We start from the raw sequence: 27,744 nt of genomic DNA on the forward strand, positions 1-27,744 counted from the left end.
ATTTATAGAGCATTTATTGTTAATTCAGACAGCCTTTTTAATAAATAGAATACTTTTCTCTTTTCAAGTACCTTATTCCATAGCTTGTTATTAAGCCTGTGTAAAAATTGTTCTGTGCTTCCTCTTACTTCCGTTTCTTCCCTTTTGGGCTACAGACTTCCTTACGGAGGAGGTGAAAAAGAAGTGAATTTTCACTTCAGCCAATAGAATCTAGAATTATGTAGTATTTACCTACTTTGCGTAACACAGGCCCACCCACACACATTATGAGGTGCTTAAGTGAAAGAACACTGAGCAGACAGCTAGCTTATTCAGTGTGTCATTCCAAATGTATTTGGCAGATGCTTTAATACTATCTGGATTTTATCCTCTGATGAGAATGTTGTTTGTCTAGCTTGTGGTGATAGCGATAGAATAAAAAGGTAGGTGTTCTGTTGCTTAATTTTAAGTGTCACATTGTCGGTGCTTCAGGTTAAAGTAAGCTTGCAAAAAAGAATGATTTGAAGCATAATTAAATCATTTATATTTCATTTTTCATATTCAGCTTTAGAAGTGTGTTGTATGAATTAAATTTCCTTCCAACTTAGGGAAAGGGTTAAATAAATCTCAAACACCGTTCGGGTTGTTAGGGTGGATTTACATCATTAATCTTATTTCCCATCAGTCATAAAGAAAGCCTAAGAAATATAGCTACAGGTGTTTATTGTCTGTTCATTATAGATCAATAGAAAACTGAAAGCTGCTCATTTTTAATATTTTTAAATCTAAGCTACGGTAGTTTTTTTTACATATATTAGAATGTAATGTTGTCTGTTTTTTTTTTTCTTTTCAGTTATAAAATCTGAGAATTATGTTGCTTTCTGAAGGAAATTGCTTGTTGCCAGAATGATGGTGCTGTCATTGTACTTTGCTTAGCTGTTGACAGCTTATTCACAATCTTAGTTTCTTAGCCATAAATCTCCTCCCAAGATCGTTTCAAGAAAGAGATCTGGGCCTTTGTGAAAACTATAATTTAATATTTAAACATTATCATAAGATGGGAAAAATTATAAGGAATTAAAAAAATACTAACAGTTATGCTATATAGGAATTTTAAGTAACGTTTCTACCTGGATATTTTGATTGTTCTTCTGATATAGTGGGAAGAGCTTTAATAATTTCAAGTCTGATGATTGATTAGAGGGACTCTTTCTGCTAAAAAAAAGTGAACAGTTATAAGTTTTCCAGCAATTTTCTTTTCTGAAGCATTTTCTTTTCATCAACAGAAAAAGTATAACTGAATTTTTGTCTTCCTGAAGGACATTTATGAACAGCTTGATCCAGATCCTAGAATATTGACATGAATTTTGATCCAATTTTCTAATCTTTTTCTGAGGAAGAAGTATTTACTCTTTTGTATAAGATGGACAATAAGTCAGTGACAAGGGGGAAAGTACAAATGGGGGATATTGATCATAATTTATGTAATCGGGGTATTTGTAATGTGATAATATAATAATAACCAGAGTGTCAGAATGATAGAAAATTTATAGAAATATTCCTGTTAGGCTGAGTCTGTAGCTCAGTAGCCGAGCACTTGCCTAGCATGTGTGAGGCACTGGGTTTGATGCTTAGCACCACATAAAAGTAAACAAATAAAATAAAGGCATACTGTCCATCTACAACAACAAAAAATTAAAAGAAAAGAAATATCCCTACTATTTGTATTTATTATTTTCCTAATGAAAATGGTTAAATAGGAATACCATACTGAGTGATTTAAAATATTCATTCTTCTAAAAAATAAAATAACATGTTCTTAGCCTCCTACACACAGTGTCTCTAAATTACTGTTATAAAAATTTATGGGAAACACATTATGATTTGATCAAAGAAAGATCAGCTCCTACTCTTGAGAACTTTTCATGAACCAAAAAGAAAAATTAAAACTCATAAGGTGAAACTTGTTGCCTGGGTGTAGTGGTGCACCGTATAAAACCCAGCTATGCATGAGGCTAAGACAGCATGATCCCAAATTTGAGGTTTGTCTAAGCAACTTAGTAAACCCTGTCTCAAACTTAAAAAAAAAAAAAAATTAAAAAGAACTGTGGGGATGTAGCTCAGTGGTAGTATTAATTGTCATTTTACAATGATGATAATAATCTTAAAATTATTTCCTCTCTATTGATAGCTGGCTTTACTGAAGAAAACCATGTTAAGAGATTTATTTGTAATTCAAATTTTCAACTCTATTTTTTCTTTTCCCATTCCTTTTGGATGGAACTTATTATGGAATTTTGAAATGGGAAGAATTAAAGTCTTCCCTACAAGAAGAGGGAATACATGTTCTAATTGATTTGATTTAGATGTAATGTTTTCCTCTATTGAGAATCAAACATAACATTCAGCCTTGAAATTAAAGTTGTGGTTTTTAAGGTCTTTGATTATATTTTAGGTCTATTATATATTAAGAGCTGTAGAAAACTAGAATTTTCTACAGAGTATCAAAGTTATCCACAAAGAATAGGTTATGTTTATTTAGATACCGAGAAATAAATATGAATCTTTTAGAAAATAATTAAATCCTAAGTGATGGAGCAGCTTCACCATAAAGTGAACCAAGTATTTATTAAGACCTACTTTTGTATGCCTAATTAAATACATAGTAGACATTTAACAAATACTTAATTTTTAAAATATTACTTTATGTACTTGGAAATCACTATTTTAATCTTACAGTTTGGATAATTTGAAGGTACCCCAAAGTTTTATAAAAGGAAGAATTAGCTGGGCATGGTGACACATGCTTCCATCCCAGCAGCTGGGGCAGGGGATACTGAGGCAGGAGGATCTCAAGTCCAAAGCCAATCTCAGCAACTAAACAACTTTGTGAGATCCTTTCTCAAAAAAATGAAAAACAGGCTGAACATGTGGCTCAGTGGGTAAATGGCACCTGGGTTCAATCCCCAATACCAAAAGAAAAGAAAAATAAAGAAATAGGTCTGGTCCAGTAATACATGCATGTAATCTCAGAAATTTCAAAGGCTGAGGCAGGAGGATTGCAAATTTGAGGCTAGCCTGGGCAACTTAGTGAAACTTTGTCTCAAAATAAAATTTTAAAAGGAGTGGGGATGTAGGTAAGTGGTAAAGTACCCCTGAGTTCAGTGACCAGTACTGCAACAACAGAAAATAGTGAGTATTTAATGAGTGAATCAGGCACATGACAACATTCATATCATTGCAGCTTTGTTGTTCTCATTCAAACCTTGTGACAAATCATGTGAGGTATGGGAAATATTTTCACCATTTTGTATGCTGTGAAAATAATGTGGGACAGATCTGATTTTTAAATTTGGGGATTTGTTGAGAACTGTGAATATAGCCCTTATGACTGTGAGGGGCCCAAATTCTTGGAGTTGGCCATATGTACAGTTATGGCTTAGTACTTCACAAATGTCTTTTCTGATATGAAAACAACAGTATTATAATGAAATAATTAGTGATAATTTTTAAAAAATAATATACTTGTTAGCTTAAGATTTATAATTTAAAGCTTTTTAAATGAAATGTGTCAAAATTACCCAGAACTGCTTTTTATTCTTTACTTTTTCTTCTCCCAGCCCCCACTTCTATTCATGTGGATAGGTAGACAAGATTGAAAAGTTCAAATACTGTTAAAAGATTTCAGTGTACAACATAAATTTAGAAGTTATTATATAACTGCATATACAAAGTGTTTTCTAAAATCACCTGGAACATTGAGCAGTAAAATTGTCCTTTTATGTTTTTGTTCTGTTTTGTTTTACCTTTTTTTAAGGAAAAAAAAAGAAAAGAAAAACATGAAGCATGGTTCTATCAAATTCTGATAAGTACATGAATTGCTCAGATTCAGTGTCACTCTGTCCAGTGAGTGCCCAAGTGTCACTTGTGCAGTGACATCTTTCCTGACCAAAGGGCTATAGATGGAACAGTTTCACCTAAGAGAAAGGACATGAGACCCTGAGACTGTGATTTGGCAGGACCAAGTAACAGGGAACTCTCACACCTTTAGGTTGTAGGAAGGCTAAAAGGAGGAAAACTTGAGTCTCAGATTCATATTTTCAATGCCTTATATTACATTTAAAGGGCATTTTTGTTTGTTTTCAATTTTTGTTATCTTTTTTTAAAACTTTCTATTTTGAAGTAGTTTTGATCTTAGAAATTAGAAAACAAATGCATCAAGTTTACATATACCCTTTACTCAGTTTCCTCTAATATTACCATTTATATAACCAGAGTGTATTTACCAAAACCATGGTTAACAATGATACAATACTACTTACACAACTTTAAGTCATATTCAAATTTCACCAGTTTTCCCACTTTTCATTTTTCTGTTCCAGGATCCAATTTATGATCTCATGTAATTGTTACATCTTCACAATCATCTCCAATCTGTGACAGTTTCTCAGTTTTAACTTGCCTTTTGTAACCATGGAACTTTTAACAAATACTCATAGTTCTTTTGTGGAATGTCTGTCAATTTGGATTTGTCTGGTGTTTTCTTGTCATTAGATTGAGGTTATCCATTTTGGGGCAACATCCCTCAGATATGTGATATGAAAATATCTTATTACTGGCATTGTTAAATTTGATCAATGTCTGCCAAGTTTGTCCCATTGTAAATTTACTGTTTTCCCCTGTGTAATTCATAATTATCTTAGGAGAGATACTTTGAGACTATTGTTGCCGTTAAAAAAAATGTGTGGAACTTATTTATTGTTTTAATAAAAACAAAGACTAGAGAAAACTCAGATTATTCTATTTCTGGGAGTAATTTGACTTCCCCAACCAATCATAATATTTTTGTGAGAAAAACCCGGGGCCTATATAAGATTAATATTGCTTATTCCTGGAAATAAAACAGTGCCCCTCACTTAATGTTCCATGTTTAAATCCCGTAGGTTGATGGACTTTAAAGTGTTTGGGGAAATAATTATGCATTTTTTTCACCAAGTTTAGAATTTATCCAAGGGCTTTTAGGTTTTTTGTTGTTGTTGTTTTGTTTGTTTTGGTTTTTTGTTTTTTTGTTTTTTGTAGCAGGGATTGAACCCAGGGGCATTTAACCACTGAGCCACATTCCTAGCCCTTTCTTTTTTTCATTTTATACTGATATAAGGTCTCACTAAGTTGCTTAGGACCTTGCTAAATTGCTGAGGCTGGCTTTGAACTTGCAATCCTCCTGCCTGTGCTACTGAGTTGCCAGGATTAGGCCTGTGCCACCATGCCTAGCTTATCCGCGGTACTTTTAACAATTGATTGCATTACTGAGAAAATTAAAATAGTTATTATAGAAGTCTATTTTTAAAAGCTGTTGGGACAATAGTATTAGTTATACAAGCAGTACTTTAGTAAGAAAGGAGTTGGGGGATTTTTTAGTTCTTGTTTAATCTAGTTTCCCAGTGTAATTTCCCCTCTTCCCCTACCCAGTGTACTGCAAACTGTAATTGTTTCAGCAATTCCATGGTGGTATAAGCTTGAGGTGTATGACCTTTGTTTTCTTGCCTATGAAATAAGGTTTATAATAGTTTCTGCCTGGTAAGGTTGTTCAAGGCTTAAATGACTGAATACATATAAAGTGCTTATAAAGTACTTACTTAGAACAGTATTTGGCATAGAGACAGAACTCAGTGTTAGCCATTATCAAAAGGTATTACCAGTGTTGGATGCTGACTTTAGAAAATGATAGAATTTCCCACAAATATAGTTTAATCTTGTGTTTTTATTCCAAATAATTGTCAAATTCCACCAGATTTACTGCTTCTGCAGAATTTTCATTTTATGTTTTAATGGTTAATAGGGGAATTTCTAGTCTTGCTTTTTGAGAAGCATATTATCATTTTAGGAATTTTGGGAATCTAAAATGGTTGAATGCAGGCCAAGAACAGAAAAGGACAATAAAAATGTTTGAGTTCTAATTATGCTTTTAAAATAACATCTTTTAAGTATGAATAATTAAGTGATTATATGGGGGAAGGGGGTGAGGCTGTTTCATAACCCCTTCTCCCAATCAGTAATGCTGCCCCTGCAGTCTTTTTCTTAGCTATAACTTCTAGGGAGCATGTGAAACTTTCTGTCCCTAAACAGTCTAAACTCATTTCTAATGTTTTTCTTCCTGATAGTACCAAGAATTTACCTCAGTGCAATACCCTTCTTTCTCCCTTTGGGTTCCTGATTTTTAAAACAAGTATGCAAAGTCTACCTCATTTACTGAACTTTTTTATTGTGGGTAACTACCAGGAAACAGGATTGACAAATAGGCTGAGCATTGAGGAAGCGACAAAAGTTCAAATAATCTCAAAAAGCTCTAGTCATTGTTGCATAATTGTTATTAGTCTGTGAAGTATACCTTTTTAGGGTTTATGCAGGTATATTTTATAATCTCTCTTCTAAATGGTCCCTAATATAGTCTCTTATTCTTATTTAGGAATTAGCCCATTCATCCTTAACTAGAGTATGAATTAGTGGTAAAACCTAAACTACTTCACCTAGGAGCCTTAGTTTCCCTGTTTATAAAATGGGGATAAATGATTATAAGAATTTTCAACTCAGTTCACAGGGCTATTATGAAGGTCAAGTTAAATAATCTTATGTGAAAGTATTTTGCTAATTAACCTTCGGTACCTGTGAAAAAATAGACCTTAGCCCAAAATTGATTCAAATTGACACCCCTCTGACTTATAAGGATTTCCCTGTTTTCCAAAGCCTGCTTTTATTTTTTCTAAGTATGGTCTCTAGGTCCAGAAGATACTTCTTTATCTGCCTATAGTACTGGCCTTTTAACTATTTCTGTTGCCACCTCAGCTCTAGTCCCTTTCCTTCAACCATTTGAGAGAGGTTGTCATAAAACAATATTTCATTTTTTAATATAATACAACATTTTAACTGCACAGGAACATTAATAAGTGCCATCAAGGCAAGGTGAAATTCTTCCATTCTCACTCTCACTGCAACCTCCTTCAAAGCTGTTGCCTTCACTAACAGAAGGCTTAAAATAAATAACCTAATAAGACATCATTGGTATGTTATTAAGTACCTTACTACCTGTTAAGCTTTATGCCAAAAACTAGGGGAAATTCCCTCTTTGCAACAAATTCTGTTACCCCTAATTTAAAATTAGAGCGATGGTTTTTACAGTGGAACAGTGAGACATTTTTGATGTCAAGGCCAAGGATGTCCTGAGCCTCTTACAGCACACAGGTCAGGCCCCTCCAATGTCAAAACGTCAGTGATGCCCAGACCTTTAAACCCTAGTTTATAAAGAAATAAATTCAGTCCTTGGCAAATATGTTAACTACTTTTCCATCTGAATGAAAATAAGTTATCTTTGTAGGTGATAGACTCTCAGCATGTCATGAAGCTACTCTTGCTAGGGCAGGCTGGGAGTTTGTGCATTTGGCATCCTGTATCTTTGGAAAGGGAACATGAATCTTACTTCCTTGCCCTGCTATGTTGAGCAAATAAAATAGTAATCTCCAACTACCATCTCTGACACTATTATTTCTCCTTTTGTGTAAAAATTCCGCTTATTAATTCTGCTGATTGTGAAAGTAGGAAAAATGTGATTGAAGTATCACTCTTACCAAGAAACTACTATACATTTACCTCCATTCAATCATAAGCTGCTTTGGTTTCATAAAGTGCCCCCCACACACACAAATATACCTGAACAGTTCTTTCTGTTTGAGTCATCCTCTTGAAATCAACCACACAGGGACTCTTGGGTAGATGGAAATCTTTCATCAGAGATAGTAAATACAGTCCACTTTTTTTTTCACCATAAAGCAGCATTATAACATTTCATATTTTAAAAGTTTCCTCTTTTCCATCTAGCATCCCTTTATGCCTACCCACTTGCCACCAAAATAGAAGTGTTCAAAAGATTGGGTAAACATCTAAATAAGATTGGTTTTGTCCCTTACTTAGTATTTGTTTTAGTTCTTTTTTATTTTTCAGAGCAGGAATTTTGTATTTGTGTTTACTGGCATTGTTAAATTTGATCAATGTCTGCAAAAGCAAAAGACTAAGTAATGTAACTAGTAAAAGAAAACATTATGTTGAGGGAGGATTTATTTCCCAGTTTCCCTTTTTGAGATGAAACTGACAGTTATAGAAAGTTTTCCCTTTAGGAAGACATCGTTTGAAAATAATTATACTTCACCGGCCTTCAGAGAACATATGGCTAGACAGTGATATCTATCAAACAAATAAGATTATTCCTAAGAAATATCTTATGACCAACTTTTCATGTTCTTCCAAACCTACACAGAAAATAACATTATTTCAGAATATGTTTATTGAAAAAAAATGTTTTAACTTAGGAAGATTAGTTCCTGCCTTTGAGAGCAACATGCTTAATTTTTAAGGATGAAGCAGAGCTTCAAAGTAATAGATATTATAGAAAACAGCATCATAAGCCAGGTGGTGCACACCTGTAGTCCCAGCTACTCTGAAAATTGAGACAGAAGGATCACAAGTTTGAGGCTAGCTTAGGCAACTTTGTGAGAACCTGTCTCAAAATCAAAAGATCTAGGGATGTAGCTAAGTGATAGAATACCCCTGGGTTCAACTACCAGTACCAAAGACAAAGAGGAAAAAGATTAAAAAAAAAAAAAAACTTTTTCTCTTAATATTTTTCTCTAGTAGGGTAGAATTAATGGTGCTATTGTTTCATGTTCTTTGAGCTAGAACACCTTGGGAAAAACAGCTATATACATGGAGGACCACCAAGAAGTGGGACCAGTAATTGAAGCATTAGAATTTTCTTTGTGTACACCCTTATTTCAAGTTGTCAAGTGCATGACTTCAGGAATTCATTTTGAAGAACTACATATCTTAATCAGATTTTTAAATATGGAGAGAATAAATGAGAAAGTGAATGCACAAGCATAAGCTTAGCTTGTATATTGCCAAAGTTTCAGGAGCCCAGGCTCTAGCTCCTATGCTGTGTTAAAAATTGTGACCCAGCCGGACACTACCCTGTAATCCCAGCATCTCAGAAAGCTGAAACAGGAGGATCACAAGTTCAAAGCCAGCCTCAGCGATGGCGAAGTGCTAAGCAACTCAGTGAGACCCCGTCTCTAAATAAAATACAAAATAGGGCTGGAGATGTGGCTCAGTGGTCAAGTGTCCCTGAGTTCAAACCCTGGTTACCCGCCACAAAAAAAAAAAAAAAAAATTCTGACCCATTTTGAAAATCATAAGAGTATATCAGCTTCTTTTATGACAATCACCTATCAACATGTGTTAGAAATTCAATGGAAGTTTCCAAAAAATAACTGTCAACATTTTATTTGTAGTTTAGTAATGCCAGATATATGTCAATTAATCATATGCCATTTTAAACTTAAGAAAACTGTTTATCTTGGGCTATTTAAGATATAAATAACCAATACTACTAAATTGTTTATTTTAGATTATTAAAGACAAAAATAGAAAATAAGTTTGAGATTGTTTCTGTGGTAGAAACTTCAGTGTCAAAGATAAATTATTTTAAGATCAGCCCTTCTGAGGCACCTAAGCAGAGTAATAAGAATATGTCTGAATGGAAAAACATACTGTTTTTCTTAGCTAATGTGGCCAAGGGCTTTAAAAAATGTAGACTGAAGGGTATATGCTAACCTCTACTTTTATTCTTTTTAGTTTCTCATCTAAGCTGTTTCTTTTACTATAGAGGCAGTAGAACTAAACCTACATAATGTAATGCTATGTATGTTATGTGTAAATTCTTATGTCAGGACCAGATGGTTGCTTATATTTTTTCTAACTTCAAAATTCTCTTCATTTCTACTTTAGTTCCTTCATTTTTAGAGATCAAGAAACAGATTGCATTGTTCAGAGAGAGCTAGAACTAGAACATAGGCTAATATTTGCTAGCCATTTGATATGACACTTTCATATTTTTGCCATATCCATGCTGATATTATTTAATAATATTTAAATTGACTTCTTTAAATGAATGAACTTTTTTTAAACAAACATTTTTTCTACTAAACATAGAAGTTATCACTTCTTTAAATAGAAAGTAACTGAGTAAAAATCCAATCAAAACAAGACAATGCTATTAAAATTTAATTTAAATTTAATTAATTAATATTATTAAATTTTTATTTCTTGCTGTTCTTGGTTCAGAAATGTGTCAAGGCAATGTTTTCATGTCTGATGGCAGCATCCTAATTGAAAAGAAAAAGCACAGTTAAGACCTCCAGTTAAGCTTCTGCATTCCTTTTTTAAATGGAATGCTTCTTAGGAAGGAAATAAGAGGATATAAAGACATGTTTATATGCTCAGCTATGTTGGGATATTTTTTGTCTTTGTTTTCTGGCTTTTACTGTGCTGGGGATTGAACCCAGTACCTTGCAAGTGATAAGCAAATACTCTACCATTGAGCTACATCCCAGCCTTCAATTATGATTTCATGTATACCAGAAAGAAGGTCTTTTGTGAGAAACAAAAATTGTTCTTTGGTTCATTTGAATTAATTTTTTAAACTCTTAAATTTTGGCATTGAAATTTTTAGTTAGCATCAGTTTCATTTTCTAAATAAGGAGTTTGATCAGTGTAGTTCATTTTTGCTTAAGTCATTTCCACACAATGCTAACATCTGACAATTATGGTGACATACCTATGTATTGATAACTGTTACCTAAATTTTAAACAATCTAATGAGTTAAAATCTTGATCAACAAGACAACAAGAATGAATTTATTTTGGAAGATGAGAGGTTTTTGGTTTTTTGGTTGTGTTGTTGTTGTTGTTTTAGTTCATTTGAACAGAGGAAATGTTTTCCTTAAAATAGTTTTAAGTATGCTTCATTTCTTTAAAATAAATCAGTATTTTTGAACTTCCAATAAAGTTAGCATATTTGTCGGATTGCTGGTCTAATAGTGTTGTATTGCTTTCAAAGGATTAAAGGTGTCAGAATAGCTAAGCTTTCTCTGATTTGATTTGATCTCATTGAACTAAATATTCTGTTCTTGCCTTCTCTCCAGAAGTGCCTCTATTGTAGACTATATTTCAGTGTACTGTAGAAAAAGACATTTTTTTTTATTCATGAGTTTCCTGTAAATCATATTGGTGGAAGTATAAAAACAGGAGACATTTATGGGCTAGGTAGTAATAAGAGTTTTATTGTGAAACCTTTGTAACAGTGTTCATCAGGAAAACCAGAGAGAGAAACAGATAAAGAAACTCATGGTCCCATTAATCTGTTAATGAACTAGACATGATAGTATTCGAGGATTTGTTTATATAGGGATGTTTTTATTTATCAGAAGTGTTTCTCTTTTGTTTTTCATACTTAGGTTAAATTTATATTTTTTAATTAAACTTTTTATTTTGAGATAATTGTAAATTCATATGCAATTGTAAGAAAGAATAGAGATTGTGTATCTTTACCCAGCTTATCTCAGTGGTTATGTCTTGCAGAACTATAGTTCTGTAAGAATATATATATAGCAGAATATCACAGCCAGGATATTCTTCTTAGGTTTTGGGGTTTTGTTTGTTTTTTGGCAGTGCTGAGAATCAAACTCAGTGTCTTCACTTCTTGCACGTGCTAGGCAAGCACTTTACCACTGAGCTACATCCCCAGCCACAGCCAGGATATTGACATTGATAGAAATGTTTTTTGTTTTTGTTTTTATCTCTATCACCACTGTGGCCCATCTGTTGGTCTTTTGTAACCCAGAACCATTGTCCTTTCTACTCATTCCATGAATGTTATATAAAAGTAATTGTTCATATAATCTTTGGAGTTAGCATTTTTTACTTAACATAAATAAGTAATGAGATTCATCCATGTTGTATTTATTAACAGTTTGTTCCTTTTTGCTGCTGAGTAGTATTCCATGATGTGTATATACTAATTCAATTATTCATTTAGTTAGAACATCTGGATTGTTTCTGTTATAAGGCTATTACAGATAAAGCTGCTATAATTATTTGTCTACGGATTTTTTATGTGTACATAAGTCTTCATTTAAACAGGTTTAACGCTTAGGAGTACAGTATTGTCTTTAATATTACCTACCTTTACATTTGCAACCAAGTGTTGTTTCTACCTTGAAAGGAAAGCTTATTATTTACTGGTATTTTTGCTACCATTTTCTTTGTTTGTTTGTTTGTTTTTTCCCTGATATTCCAAAGATCTTTCCTTTTATCTGTTTCTTTCTGTTTTGAAGATTTCCTCTAACCATTCTTTTATGGTCTATTGCTGGCAAATTCTTTTAATTTCCCCATCTGAGAATGTTTTAATAATCCTTCTCTATTTTTTGTTGACTATAGAATTCTCTGTCGACAGTTCATTCCTTTCAGCACAGGAAAAAATTATTAAACCAGTGTTCTGGCTTCTATGGTTTCCTATAAGAAGTCTGCTGTCTTTCTAATTGTTTTTTTCCAGATAAGATGTTGCTTTTTTTTATGCCTTGAAGATATTTTCTTTGCCTCTGGTTTTCAGAAGTTTAATTGTGATACATCTTGGCTTGCATGTCTTTAGGTTTATCCTGTGTGTGGTTTGTTCAGAGCTGTAGTTTTATTTTTCTTTACAACTTTAAATTTTCAGTCATTATTTCTGAAAGTACTGTTTCAGCTCTGCTCTTCTCTCTTCTTGAAATTCCAGTGACAAAGTGTTAGATCTTTTGCTGTAGTCCCATAAATCCATAAGGCTCTGCCCATGCCCCCCCACACACCATTTTCTGTCTTGTTCAGATTGAGTAATTTCTATTATTCTCTTTTATTTTGGTTAATATATTTTCTAGTTCCAACATTTCCAGTTGCTTCTTTGTATCTTCTTTCTTTTCTGAAACTTCCTTCCCCGCCCCACTTGCCCCAAATGTGTTTTGTAACTACTGAAATATTTTTATCATGATTGCTTTTAACTCTGTCAGATAATTCTTCCATTTCTGTCATCTCAGTTTGGGCATCTACTGGTTATCTTTTGCATTGTTTTAAATCTTTACAGTCTTGATATGATGAGTAATTTTCTTTTAAAACTTGGGGCATTTTTCATATTATATTCTAAGGCTCTGGATATCATCTAAACCTTCTGTTTCCCTGGCTTTTCCTGACACTGCTTTGACAGATTAATAGGGGTGTTTTATCTAATATTACTGCCAGGTTTATATGAAAGTTCAACTTCTCTGCTCTACCTCCATTGACACATGAGGACGGTCCTTGTTATTACTGGGTCATAGTGGAAATCCAAGTTCCCTATGTAGTCCCTACTGATAATGCTGAGGTAAGTGTAAGATGTACCTGGCCATTGGAGTGAAAGGCCTGTCTTCCTACTTGACCTACTCTAATGCTACCTCTGTGGGGCATTGGACCTCCTCCTTATGGTACCCAAAATGGAAGTCAAGTCTCCCCATTCAACTCTTGGTGGTGTAGTGGGAGGAGTATGTAGTATTTTCTGTAGGCTTTGATTGTAGTAGAACAATTATTATTGTCCAAAGTTTTGTTTTGGTAGGTTGCCCCTTTCTTGTTCCTTTAACTAGAAAGCAAGCTTTTGTTGTGCCTTTTCCTCCTCTGATATGTATTAGTTGACATATCCGGATTCTGGCTTCTGTAGCTCCATGTCTGGAATGTATTAGTAAAAAAAGAAAACTGAGAGAACTCACTCTCAGGTTGATTCTTGGATGCTCGGGTTTCTACCTGTTCTGCCTCTTTCCATTTTTCATGTTTCTTTTCTTTTCCTTTCTTCTTCCTCCCTTTCTTCTTCTCCTTTCCTCCTTTTTCTCTCTTTCTCTTTCTTCCTTAATGGGGAATCAAGCCCAGGGCCTTACTCATGCTAGGCAAGTACTCCACCACTGAGCTATATCCCCAATCATTTCATGTCATCTTGCATTTCACATATGATGTCCAGAGTTTTTAGTTGTACTTTGTAGAAATAATAGAGGAAAGTACACCTCTATCTTCTGTAAATAGAAGGCCCAAATTTAAATTTGGATCCATTTGTATCAAATGTTGTAAGCAGAAAGTGTCACATACTTTATCAGATGATGACTTCCATACTACTGTTCTCAAAAAGACTGCTAGAAATTAATATCTTTATTTAGACTGAAATTCATTGTTCACATTATTAATGAAAACTTTTCCCCTCTAGGAGATAATGCAAAAGGTGTCCCAAGGCTCCTGACCAGTAAACAAAGATTTGAGAAAGACAGCCAAGCTCATGTTTTCTCCTGATCAAGAAAATCATCCTTCCAAAGCACCAGTAAAATATGGTGAACTTATTGTCTTAGGGTAAGCGTTCTACATCTGATGAGATATAAAATTGAATAATATATAGTAATTTTAGCCTCTAGGTTAAAAGTACTTTTTTTAGAATTTATATCTTACTAGCTTCCAAAGAGAAATTTAAAGTTATGGGGTAATGTTACCAAATTAAGAAACTTATAATGCTTACATTTATACCATTTTTGTAAGTGCTTAAATGATTCATAAACTTTATCTTACCCGTACCCTCAAAGAAGACAGTTTTCCTCCTCTGTCTCATCTTTTTGAAAATTTTACTTCAGCCATCTTTACCAAAAATTCCCTTCCTCTTCTCCTGCTTTAGGACATTTCATGTAAATGAGTGTTTATTTGTTGTTTTGTCCCCAGAGGTAGTTGAGGCTTTGTGCTCTGTATTGTTGAAAGAAGTTAGGAAGACCCTGAAGGCCAGTACCTAGCTTACTTGTTTGCTTCAATAGTAATCTCAGTAATATAATTCCCAGAAAAACAGCCTATGGATTGAAGAATAGATTATTCCATTATTTCAATTTATTAAATATAAACTTGCCATAACTGTCAAAGTGGGGACATAATATTAATCTGTTAATATTGTGTTAATATTAATTCTAGAGATTCCAGAAACTAAAAATTGGAAAAATTTCCTCCCCACCTACTGTTTCTCTTCTTTTGCCTAAACAGCAGCTCTAGATACTGCTGTAAATTTGAGAGTCAGAATGGTATAAGTTCTTGCTCAAGTAAGAACATGTTGTTTCAGATGAGAAAGAGACACAGGGGAGATCCGTAGAGTTGTTGATCTTGACAGGGAATCTAGATTCCAGTACGTATTCCAACACTGTTAACTTTGTGACCTTGGGCAAGTCAACTGTTCTAGACCTTTGTTTTTCCTCCCCTATAAAATGACAGTGTGATAAGATGATCTAAGACCTTTTGAGACATTAAAATTTTTCCTATCAAAAACCAAATTTAAAAGATCATAAACTTAATATGGTAACTTCAATATTAGAAATTCAAGTCACATTGCTTTTAATACTATTAATGACAAACAGCTTTTAACTACCAAAAAAAAAAAAAACAACTAAGTATTTTAGTGGGAAATTTGAGAATATTTGAAAAATAAGGGTTAAAATTTAATGTGTGGTTTTAAACTGCCTCTCAGCCTAGTAGTTTCTAGTAGTAGTGGTCATTTCTGTATCTGGTACTTGGTGTCTTAAAATGCAAATAATGCTTCTTCCCAATTCTAGAAGAAGTGAAATTGGACAAGGTGTTCATTTCCTGCTGTTAATTTCTCTTAGAAAAGATCTTTGAATTCAGGAACACAATATGAGGACAGAGAGTATAGAACACAGAAGAGGAATGAGCCATGCAACTTAAGGACAGTAGTGAGGGTAAATAAGATGCCTACAGTGGAACTTGTGGCAACCCATAGCCTAGAATAGTAAATTTAACATATTAGCCAAGGGATTCTGCTTTGTACTGTAAAGGCTAGCAAGAAATAGTTAGGACTTTCTCCCAGCACAAAATGTTTGTTTATTTTTTTATAAAGAATCAGTGTGGTTTCTGTATATGACAGTTACTGGGTAAATTACTTCTCAACTTTGAAACATGATTCTTCCTTTTCAACCATAATTGCAGGCCATTTTACAATCACTTTCTCCTCCAACTCCAGATCTGTCCCTATTCCCTGCCTCATTTCTGCCCAGATTGACCAACTACATATAGGAAATTATCAAACCAAAGATTTTATCAGAATAGAAAAGAGTGAATGAAGATATTAGCTGTTTATACATTAGTGAAGCAGTGAAGAATGACAAAAAAGCATAACAAACATACCCAGATTCAAGCTTTGGCTTTGCCATTGTCATGTGGCCTTCAGAAAATAATTCCTGAGTTTATTTCCTAGCCTGCAAAAATAGGGCCAGTCTTGCAGACTATATTAAGTACCTACCATAGAGTGAACACCCAAGTGTTTCTGTTTGGATTTTTTTTAAAGCTTGTTTCCAGTTGTTTCAGTCCTTACTTAACTTGCTTATCTTCCGGGCATACATTTTTTATGAAAACATGGTTATAAGGCCTGAAAAACAAAAAGTATGTTTACTAGCTAGCAGACATCTTACACATACACACCATGTTGGCAGAGCTTGTCTATGTATGTGTATGTATTCAGGTAGCCAAAACTTAATGAAGAAATCTAAATAGTTCTTATTTTAAAAGTTCAAGTAGGTGCTGGGGTTATGGCTCAGAGGTAGAACACGTGCCTAGCAAGTGTGAGGCACTGGGTTCGATTCTCAGCACCACATAAAAATAAATAAAGATATTGTGTCCATCTACAAGTAAAAATATTTTTTAAAAGAAAGTTCAGCTATTTAAAGTATTTGGTTCACAATTAAGGGAGAGTCTATTTTAAACAAAATATGTTATACTTTTAAATGTATTAGCACATGCAAAAACAATTTTAAAAATATAAAAAAATACAGTGAGTCATAAGGAATCTGTTAGGCCATTAATCAGCTCTTTATTATATTCACTAAAAGAGGGACAAAAATATGTAGACAACACAAAGCTATGCATAATACAAAATGTATTTCTCTGAGACTTGGGATATAGCCAAAGAGATTCTTACTTTGTTTCATACCCAGACAACTGGTGTGGAGATAAGCAGTTGCCAAAAAGAATTTGAGATTGTTATAATATGCTAATAGATAATTAATTGGGAATTGATTCTACAAGGTAAAGTAAAACATTTGTTTTATAATTGTGTGATTCTTAAAAGAGCTCACTTAATCTCTTTTATTTTTTCCACAACAGGTATAATGGATCTCTCCCAAATGGTGATAGAGGAAGGAGGAAAAGTAGGTTTGCTTTGTTTAAAAGACCTAAGGCAAATGGGGTAAAGCCCAGCACTGTGCATATTGCATGTACTCCTCAGGCAGCAAAGGTAAACAAATAAAAATAAAAGCTATGTAAACTGGGAAATTGAAAAACTTTTGTGTGTTTCTTATATTCTCTAGCATTCCCTTCACATTCTGTTTCATAAATTTTGTTTGGATTGAAGAACTGCTATCAGAAGGGAAATTTGGCTTTTTATTCTTTTAAAATGACACACCAGGTTCTGTGGATAGAAATTACAAGGAAACATTCCCTTTCCTTATTAAAAGATGTGGATGTAGGGCCAGGACTTTTTATCTGGTAGTGTTTAGAATTGTGTGACTGTCCACCCTGATAAAGAGGGCATTCCTGTTACTCAGGGACATCCCCTGGGCTGGTGGAAGGAGTACGGTGTCTAGTATGCATAATAAGATATCAGATGGACAAGGTAGTGTTTAAACTTAATGATTATCTAAGATTCTGTGGATTTTTTGTTTTTGTTGTTTTTGTCTTGTTTGGGGTATCAGGGACTGAACTCGGGGTACTTAACCACTTAGCCACATCCCAAGCCCTTTTTATTTTTTGAAACAGGGTCTCACTAAGTTGCTAAGGACCTTGCTAAGTATCTGAGGCTGGCCCTGAACTTGAAATCCACCTGCCTTAGCCTCCTGAGTCTTTAGCATTATAAACATGTGCCACTGCACCTGGCTTATTTTTATTTTTGGTTCATGACTGTCATAGGTTTTATTACAGTACCCTGTACATAGAGGAGCTCAGTAATTATTAGCTTGAATCAAAGCTATAGAAATAAATATTCAGCTGTAATTTCTCACCCTCCTGTCCTTATCAATGCTCCTTTTCCTTTCCATACCAAAATCTCCAGAAGCTAGACCACCATTTCAGGACACTTGTGCTTTTCCTAGAATAATAGACAAGTAGAGATTTATCTTTACATTTCCTTGTGAATTCCTCTATTTCCAGTTGATACTGTGATAAACAAATAAGAAAAATTACAGATTTGTTTGACTTCAGAAAGTACCTGTATCTTTAAATAAGAAGCCTATCCAGTTTGGAGTGACTTCAGAAAGTACCTATATCTTCAAATAAAAAGCCTATCCAGTTTGGAGTGCAAAACACAATCCTCAAGCCTTTGCTCTAGGCCTTCTTTATACTATTCAAGAGCCAATGAGTGTAGAAAAGGGAGAGTGTCTTTAAGTGATAATTCTTGCTCCTTTGCAGAAAAGGTCTGTGCTGAGCAGTGGTATACGTGAATGGCTTGTGGATCCCAATCTGAGGAGCTTTTTGTGATATTTCTAGTAAGCTCCTGGCATTTGGGGTGTACCAGTTCTTCATTGTACAGGACCATCCACATATTATAGGACATTTAATATTCTTGATCCCCCACCCATCAAGTATTATTTGAGTCCTCAAATCATTGTGACAGCCAAAAAATACACATTTTCAGATGCTTCTTAGCTAGTACCACCTCTGATTGAGAACCACTCTGAGGGAAAATGCTTATAACTCCAAACTCTGAAATATTGGTTTTTTAACTCTGTAATGCCACTTAGGTTTTTGTTTGTTTGTTGTGGTACTAGGGACTAAACCCAAGGGTGTTCTTCCACTGAGCTACATCCCCAACCTTTTTTTAAGTTTTGAGACAGACACTTGCTAAGTAGCTCAGGTTGGCCTCCAACTTCAGATCTGCCTGTCAGCCTCCAGAGCTACTGGGCTTAAAGTGCTGCACCACTGTACCCAGCATGCCCCTCATGTTTTTGTTGACTCCTTTTTATCTTTACAGGGAATCAAACAAATTTTTCTTTTTAAATTTTAAAGGAATATGTTAGTGAGGTCATGAAGAAAACTTAAATTATTTAGTCTGGCAGTCGTCTGGAATGAGTGGTTAAAACCTTGCCTTCCAGCCCCATGAGACTCAAACTTGACATAGTTCTTATCCCTAATCTAAGAGTAGGTTCAGTAGTTAAAAAAAAAAAAAAAAAAAAAAAAAACTAAAGATTTTAGTCTCAAAGCACACAAAAGACAGCATTTTTAAATACTGAGCAATCATTTGAAAAGTCAGTTGCTTAATGCTGGATTTAAGTATAGATTGTAGAGCATGTGAAAAAAATTATACAATTTTCATGAAACATAAATGTGTAGTAAAAAATATATTAACAACCTGCATGTAAGTGATATACACTGCATTCTTGAGGTTGTATACCTCTGAAGAGAAGGGAAGAATAGGGAGGGACATATGGGCAGGCTCAGTTATATCTGTAGAGTTAATTTTTTAAAAAAATATATCAGAAACAAAAGCATTGTTAGACTGATAAAGCTGGGTAGATAGAACTCAGATATTTATTCTCCTTCAGTATTGAAAATTAATTATCTTAATCTAAAATTATTATTTTAAAGCTTAATCTGATACAGATTAGCTAAAAATTGAAACCAGCTAAAATTTTATAATGCCAAACTTCTAATTAAGAAACATTTTTCAGGCTAAGGTTGTAGCTCAGTGGTAAAATGCTTGCCTAACACATGTGAGGTTCTGGGTTTGATCCTCAGCACCACAAAAAAATAAATAAATGAATAAAATAAAGTTATGTGTCCATATATAACAAAATATTTTTTTAAAAATCAGTTTTCATTTAGCTCCTTTGCTGTGTATAATCATTCTCTTGTGTCTTTGTATCTTATTTTCCTTTTACTCAACCTGTTTCCACTTCCTTTATGCAATGACTAGGTTTTTCCCCCTCTGATATTATCTTTAGCTCATATACATAAAAAGGGCCTGAAAACAAAACTGAAGAGTTCTTTTTAGCAATGTTTTTAGTTTGGGATAAGTCAGAAGTACAGTCATAAGCTTTAATATCTATTGCCTTTGCTAATATTTAATCATTCTACAAATTTTTCTATATCTAGCCCAATATATATAATATATGGCAAACATTTATCATCTGTATAAGTCATCAAATGATTAGAAAACCAGCTAACCCTGCTGATTGGTTAACTGTACAACTCTTTAAAGGACTTTAAAAATAAGTTTCTTCTTATAAAAATTATTTTCTTCTCCTGTACTGAGAATCAATTTTAGCTTCTATATGGCATTTGGTTTTTATTACTTTATAATTTAAAATACTTTACAAGGGAGATAGATCTTAGAGTTTTTGTTTTTAAAATATGTGGTTTTACTCTGTAACTATTTGAAAATATTCTTCTATACCCTCTCAATCTAAGGAAACTATTGTCATAGCTGAGATTATGCAAGAGTTATTAACCTCGACCTTAAATTTCAGGGGGGAGATACATAAGTGTATCATATATGTGAAAAATAGTTTTACCTTTATTTTATTGGAAAGATTTTTCAATTAACTTGATTGATTTTCTGATTTGCTTTATCTAATATTTGTTATTAACTTTTTTATTCACAGGCAATAAGCAACAAGGACCAGCATAGCATATCATACACTCTATCTCGGGCCCAGACAGTGGTGGTTGAATATACTCATGATAGCAACACTGATATGTTTCAGGTATTATAACATGAAATTTTTTTTCTTAAAAAAAAATAATAGTTAAAAATCTATTGTTGGAGGTTGAGATACATATGGCTTAGTGATAGAATGTGCACTTAGCATGCATAAGGCCCTAGGTTCAATCCCCAGCACCAAAGGAAAAAATATATTGTCAGTAACTTCTGCTGCAGTCAAATTAAGAATTATAATTTTTAATAATGTAGCTCATTAAAATATGTATTGATTTCTGAGCCTTATAAAAGTCATTATGCCATGGTTAAGAGATGGCCTCAATAATCAGAATCCCTGATAAACATTACTTAGCCCTCCGTGTCATCCTTTGTAAAGTGCAGGTAATAGAATCCTCCTCATCGCAGGCTTAAATGAGTTGTGCATGTAAAGTGCTCAGAGCTCTGCTAGCTACTTAGTAAACTCTTAGTAAATGTTAGCTATTAATATCTAAAAAAAGAAACTCAAAAATACTCTGCATGCATTTATGCCCTTTTTTTTTTCCCCACTACCTCCCACCTTCCTCCCTAGGCAACAAAAAGTACAGGCAATTTCTAACTATTCATATCAAATATGTGATGTCAAACTTGTTATTACTGGTACACCTTCATTTTTGTACCAATCCAGTGCTGATATTTTTATAAACTGATAGTTTACAGAACTGCTAAATCCAAAGATGTAAACAGAAGTCTTAATATCCTCTCCCTTAATACTGGGTTTGCTAAAGAAACTTCAGTAGGACATAAATGTTTCATGATAAATTTTGCTATTATTATTATTGTCCCAGTTATTTTTCCCCTTTTTTTTTTTAATTGTACAAGAGTAAATAAAGATGAAAAGTCCCAGAGACACATTTAAGTTTAACCAATAGCAAAATATTTCTTTGAGGTTGGTTTCTCCCTTTAGCCCTTAAATAAGATGCAACACTTCTTTTAGACTAGTGTCTCTGTGGTTAATTTTAGAATGTATTTTTTTGTTTCCTTGTTTTTACCAAAAGTAAGTAAATAATGTCCTTAGTGACATGAAGGTTTGGATCCCAGCATAAACCTAACACAAAGCTTTAGGATGATTTTCCACATTTTATTTCACCACCAAACAATTAAAATGAACTTGTTTAGCTTTTTTTAAATCAAGGTGCTTCTTAGACACTTGATCACAGAATTTTAACTGCAGAAAGTACATTATGTTTATTTGCTCATCCCTTTATCATATGTAATCAATTTCTCCTTTATCATAGAGAGTTTTTCCCAGTATAATAATAAAACTGATTTTGGCCTTTCTACAGGCATTATTCCCATGGAAAATACAAACATTTTTACATCAGAAAACCTAAGATAAATCAGAAATATCCTATTAAATTAGGCAGTCTTCCAGGAACTGGTTTTATAAACATTTTAGATTATCTGCTTTCTAAACTGAACAAGAACATTTATATTTCAATCCGTCAGACATTCAAACTCCAACTCAGCTTCCTGCCCAGTTGCTATATTGTTGTCTAAATGTGAATGAAGTACAGATTTCTGATAGGGTGGCAGAAGGATGGAGAAGAGACTTCACAGCAGTGCCTATTCATTTGGTCCTTCTTATCAGGTCAAGTAGGATCCTTGCCGGTAACCAGGAGAAAGGCATTCTGGCCAAAGAGTTGGCAGAAAAATTCTATGCAGTGTGGCAGGAAATTGATGAACAAGCTACTTATTGCTATAATATATACTTGTATACAGAAGTAATAGGAAATTGGGCTGAATTGACAAAAGAGAGGGAAATTCTTAGTAAGTTTCTAACTTATCATAAATAAAAAGTTTGGATAGGCTGTAAGGAACCATTTTCATGGTCATGGGAAAGAGTGACATGAGAAATCTGTAGTTTTAAAGCTAATAGTAGCAATTAAAGGAAGAACTACTGGAGTTTAACATAAAATATTTTGGCATCTGCTCGTGTAGTTTTTCTCTTTATAAATATTTAAGCTTTCTTCCTTCTTACTTGGCAATACCAGTATTGCTTTGAAGTCTTCAGTCTTCTCCAAGGCCCAGATCAAATGTCAACTTTCTAGAACAGTCCAGTGGCTCTTCCCAAACAAATAAATGATGCTTTTGCTTGATCCAAATATTAATCCCCAGTCTACTCTTTGGCATACATCTTTTGCCTCTAAAAGAGCCTTTTTATTTTTGGAGATATTTTTAGTTTCATAGGTCTGTGGTCATTTTCTTGAGATATCATTAACTTAAAAATAAGCAAAAGGAACATCTAACATTGGTTAACCAACCAACTTTTCCCTAAAATTATTCAAACTAAATGTAAAAACTATACTTGTTGATAGGAAAAAAACACTAAAGAGTTTTATCTAAAAGTATGCTGATATGAGGAACTCTTTTTTTCCATTTTTTTACTGGTGCACCATAATTCTTAATGATTGGGTTTGTTGTTGCTGATATGAGGAACTCTTGAGGCTCAACTATGCAAAGAATGACTTTTAAGAGTCTTTTCAGTATTCACATTCTTCAATTAATGATACTACTTTTTAACAAATATTAACAGACTGATAATTTCTAAATGTTTAAAACCTTGTAACTCTTGTCACTTTTGTAACCTATTCCAGTGATTTGTTATCTTCTTTTCAACTTTAAAAATGGAATTAATTTATTTATTGCTTAGTAGTTTTGAAAATTTCTCTTATTCTCTAACACCTCACTCATCCAGAATTCTTATCTTGGAACCTTCTCTTCAGAAATATGAGCAAGGGCTGGGGATGTGGCTCAAGCGGTAGCGCGCTCGCCTGGCATGCATGCGGCCCAGGTTCAATCCTCAGCACCACATACAAACAAAGATGTTGTGTCCGCCGAAAACTGAAAAACAAATATTAAAAATTCTCTCTCTCTCTCTTTAAAAAAAAACAGAAATATGAGCAAGAACCAGCAAGAAAATCTATGCAATATAAAGTAAATGCCACAGAGTCTCACTGAAATTCCTTTTTTTGTGCTTCTTAGAGAATCCCTTAGGCTCTAAGAACCTTTTGCAATGCTGTTCTTTAAAGTTGGTTATTTGATTTCTCAACCCATATCAAAATAAGAAAAGCTGGTTAGAGGGGGAAATAATATCACTTAAATCAAGAAATGATAGCTGATAACTTAGCAAAAAAGGAAGTGGGAAAATCTGTAAAGTGTACAAAAGACCTCAAAACAAGGTCACTCAAGCCTTTAATGTAATTATCTTATAGCACCTGAAGACATCGTTGGATTGCAGCATTCTGTAAATGGTAGTCAATGGTGTAATGTTCTGGATACATCATACAGGATTTGCTTAAATATTCAATATATCCTGTTAAACAAGGGAGAATAATAAATGGTAGATGTATTTCCACCCAAAAAGGTTATAGTCTGCAACCATCTAGAAATATCAGTTATCCTGAATTCTTCATACTCTGAGGGTTTTATAAATTCTGTCATAAGTTCCCACTTTATTCGGTACTGCAAATGATTACTACACCATAGAGAGTCTGAAAGATTCGTTTTCAAGGGTATAGATGCCCCCAAAGTTAAGTATGCTAAGTTTGAGTTAGAAATTTCAGTCTTAATTTTTTCACCTTAACATTTCACTTTTCTTGAGTAGATTTTTCCACTGTTTCTTCAAATAAGTTTATAGATATTTCTTTTTCCCTCAGATTGGTCGGTCGACTGAAAGTCCTATTGATTTCGTTGTAACTGACACGGTTCCTGGAAGTCAAAGTAATTCTGATACACAGTCAGTTCAAAGCACTATATCAAGATTTGCCTGTAGAATCATATGTGAACGGAATCCCCCCTTTACAGCACGGATTTATGCTGCAGGATTTGATTCATCAAAAAACATTTTTCTTGGGGTAAAAAGCTTTTTTCCTAAATGATGCATTCTTTTATACCAGCTTCTATTTCCAAATTAAAAATAAATGTGAGGTCACTACTATTATTTCTATAGGAAAAGGCTGCCAAATGGAAGACATCCGATGGGCAGATGGATGGCTTAACCACTAATGGTGTTCTTGTGATGCATCCACGTAATGGGTTCACAGAAGACTCCAAGCCTGGAATATGGAGAGAAATATCGGTGTGTGGGAATGTATTCAGCCTGCGTGAAACCAGATCAGCTCAACAGAGAGGAAAAATGGTAAATACTGAATTCTAGTTTCTTATTTAGCCACCATCAGTACATAGGATAAGTTGGACTGAACACATTATGTATAGTCAAAAAAAAATCTTAAATCTATCGCTGATAAAGAGAACTGAGTCTGAGTGTCAAATACACTACCAGATTCTATACTAGAAGATAACATCTCGTTGTTTCAATTAGGAAAATATAAGGATTTTGTCTGTCATATTATGTCAATAGATTTTAAAACTCAAGCTTTCCTCAATGAAACAGCACTGTAACCTTTCTTTGGTCTAAATATCTTTGACCATTTTTACCTAATTGGAAATATTAGGCTTCTTGTTTAGCTAGATGTTTTAATCGTAAGTTGTCCTCGAGAATAAAGAGATGTTACTGCTCAGTATTTTATCCTTAGTTTTCAAACTTACATCTTTCATGACTTTCCCTTTTATGTAAAAATCCAAAACATAGTAGTGAATGCACTTTTTTATTTTTATTTTTTAATCTCTAGGTGGAAATTGAAACCAATCAGTTACAAGATGGCTCATTGATTGACCTCTGTGGTGCAACATTGCTGTGGCGTACTGCAGAAGGCCTTTCCCACACTCCCACCGTGAAGCATTTAGAAGCTTTAAGACAGGAAATCAACGCAGCACGACCTCAGTGCCCTGTAGGGTTCAACACATTAGCATTTCCTAGTATGAAGAGGAAAGATGTTGTAGATGAAAAACAACCATGGGTATATCTAAACTGCGGCCATGTACATGGCTATCATAACTGGGGAAACAAAGAAGAACGTGACGGAAAAGATCGTGAATGTCCTATGTGTAGATCTGTCGGTCCCTATGTCCCTCTGTGGCTTGGATGTGAAGCTGGATTTTATGTGGACGCTGGCCCTCCAACACATGCATTTAGCCCTTGTGGGCATGTGTGTTCAGAGAAGACAACAGCCTATTGGTCCCAGATCCCGCTTCCTCATGGTACTCACACTTTTCACGCAGCCTGTCCCTTTTGTGCACATCAGTTGGCTGGTGAACAAGGCTACATCAGACTCATTTTCCAAGGACCTCTAGACTAACAGACAGTTGTCCTCCAGGACTACATTATAAATTTATAAGCTAAGTGATTTGGGTTTTGCAACCTGTTGTTCACGTCACAGTTTCTCTGCTCTGGTCATTTGCATTAAGATGAAGAATTTTTTTAAAAATTTATAAAAAATAGTAGCAATTTCTGAGCAAAATCGGGGAAACTCAAGCAAAGGAATTTTTGAAAGTTCCAGACTTCTGAATTACGATCTTTGAAAATATATTTTGAGGAGAAAAAGACATAGTCTAATTTGATGCCTTCATTTTAGTGTTTTTGAATCACCCATCCTCAGTGTCGAGAAATTGTTTTGTATAACTGAGGGTACTGCTGGTTCAAACTATGTTAGTTTACAGTTTGTTGCAAACATTGTAAAATACAGCAACATGTATATTAACTTTTTTCTATTTATCTTTATTTTAGAAAATATCTTAGAACGTTCTTGATAGTGTAGCATGGTAATGATGGCGTCACACCGTGTGTGTGAATGGTAGTTTAGTGAGCACAAATCTCAAGGATTTGCAAACTTAGGAAGAAGAACAAGAGAGCCTCTCTCCCATTTCCCATCTAAATATGTGATTTGGTAAATTAGAATACTTTATAAAATCAGGTTCACATTAATTACCATTGTCTAAGAAGTGTTTGTTTTTAACCACATTGAAGATAATCAGGAAAGATTTTTTTTTCCTTAATGTTTCTCTCAAGTGTAGTACTACAACAAAAACTTAATGCTAAGAAACATTTTATATGCTCCTTTGAATATGCAATTTAATCTAGATTATCTATTTTTCTCCCATGATAATTAACCTGTTTTTAGTATCAGCAACATTTGGCAAGTTTATTTTTTGGATATAAACTGTGGTTCATCTGTTCAGTGTTTCTAGAAAAAAAAAAAATCATTCCCATGAGAAAAATATAAATTAACAAGAAAGGAGAGTGACTTGATTTGCTTTTAGAAAAAGAAATGCTTAGTTAATTCTGTATTTGGCTTTATCTGGGCATTAGAAAATTTAGAGATAGAGGGTTAAAGAATGATGATAGTGCCCTCCACTTTTAACCTAGCAGACCAGCCTTAACTGTGGACTTGAATCCTAATAAGAGTTGCCACAGTGTGACTCAAATAAATGTTTGGTTGGCAGATGCTCACCAGTGACAGCAGAGTTGAGGGATACACTTGCAAGGTCTGTTTATTCTCTTTAACTTCAGTAAGTACTTTGCTTTCATAAGTAAGAAAAAGTTTCTTCTCCTTTGCCCTAATCTTTTTTCTAAATGTGCCACAAGAAAAGTATAGATAGTTGCACTACATCAAACCCTTTTTGACACTTGTAGAAATCAATACATTTTCAGATTTTGACAGAATAGTTTTTTAGTCATTTGATTTGTTTTCCTTTAATTTGAAAAGTTGTATGATACTTAATTGACTAGCAGGTTTTTATATGTGGTAGCATAGCTTTAATTTATCCTATTACATTGCTGTTATATTTTAGGGGGGTTAAAAAAGCAAAACTTGTCACTTAGAAGCCATGAACTATTTTATTTTACTTTGACTGTCAAAATTCCTTGTTTTTAAAAATGATCGTTGAGTTCACTCAGGAAATGCATGTCAGGAAACTTGTATTATAAGTTTATTAGTTGTGATGTATCAGTAACTATTGTTACCCCTTTTTCAAAGAAACATAATGATTCTGAATTTTCTAGATTGTCACATGCTTTGTGACTAATGCAAGGAAATCAAGTCCTGTGTTGTATTTGTTCTAGTCCTTTCTATTCAGGCTATATACTGTAGCTTAATTTTTATTTGCAATTAATTTATTCAAACTAAGTAAATACTTTCCAAAATAGATATTTGAATTTGTGTCTTGCCTTTTTGCATAGTGGAGAATGGAAACCATAGTGGAGA

General features: G+C 33.8%; 1 protein-coding gene across 2 annotated transcripts; it reads left to right on the plus strand.

The window, feature by feature from the left end:
• Peli1 (pellino E3 ubiquitin protein ligase 1) lies at positions 1-27,687 on the plus strand. Of its 2 annotated transcripts, XM_048804216.1 has the most exons (7): positions 1-422; positions 14,120-14,259; positions 17,056-17,185; positions 20,547-20,648; positions 24,298-24,495; positions 24,591-24,779; positions 25,273-27,687. In XM_048804216.1, the coding sequence occupies exons 2-7, from the start codon at positions 14,189-14,191 to the stop codon at positions 25,837-25,839; spliced, it is 1,257 nt and encodes a 418-aa protein (XP_048660173.1). In that variant the 5' UTR covers positions 1-422; positions 14,120-14,188; the 3' UTR covers positions 25,840-27,687. The 2 variants fall into 2 exon arrangements, with proteins under 2 accessions (XP_048660173.1, XP_015335095.1); XM_015479609.2 differs by lacking the exon at positions 1-422 and having other exon boundaries at positions 13,969-14,259.
• The last annotated feature ends 57 nt before the right edge of the window (positions 27,688-27,744 follow it).

Source organism: Marmota marmota, unplaced genomic scaffold, assembly GCF_001458135.2.
Source record: "Marmota marmota marmota unplaced genomic scaffold, marMar, whole genome shotgun sequence".
NCBI classification, from domain to species: Eukaryota; Metazoa; Chordata; class Mammalia; order Rodentia; family Sciuridae; genus Marmota; species Marmota marmota.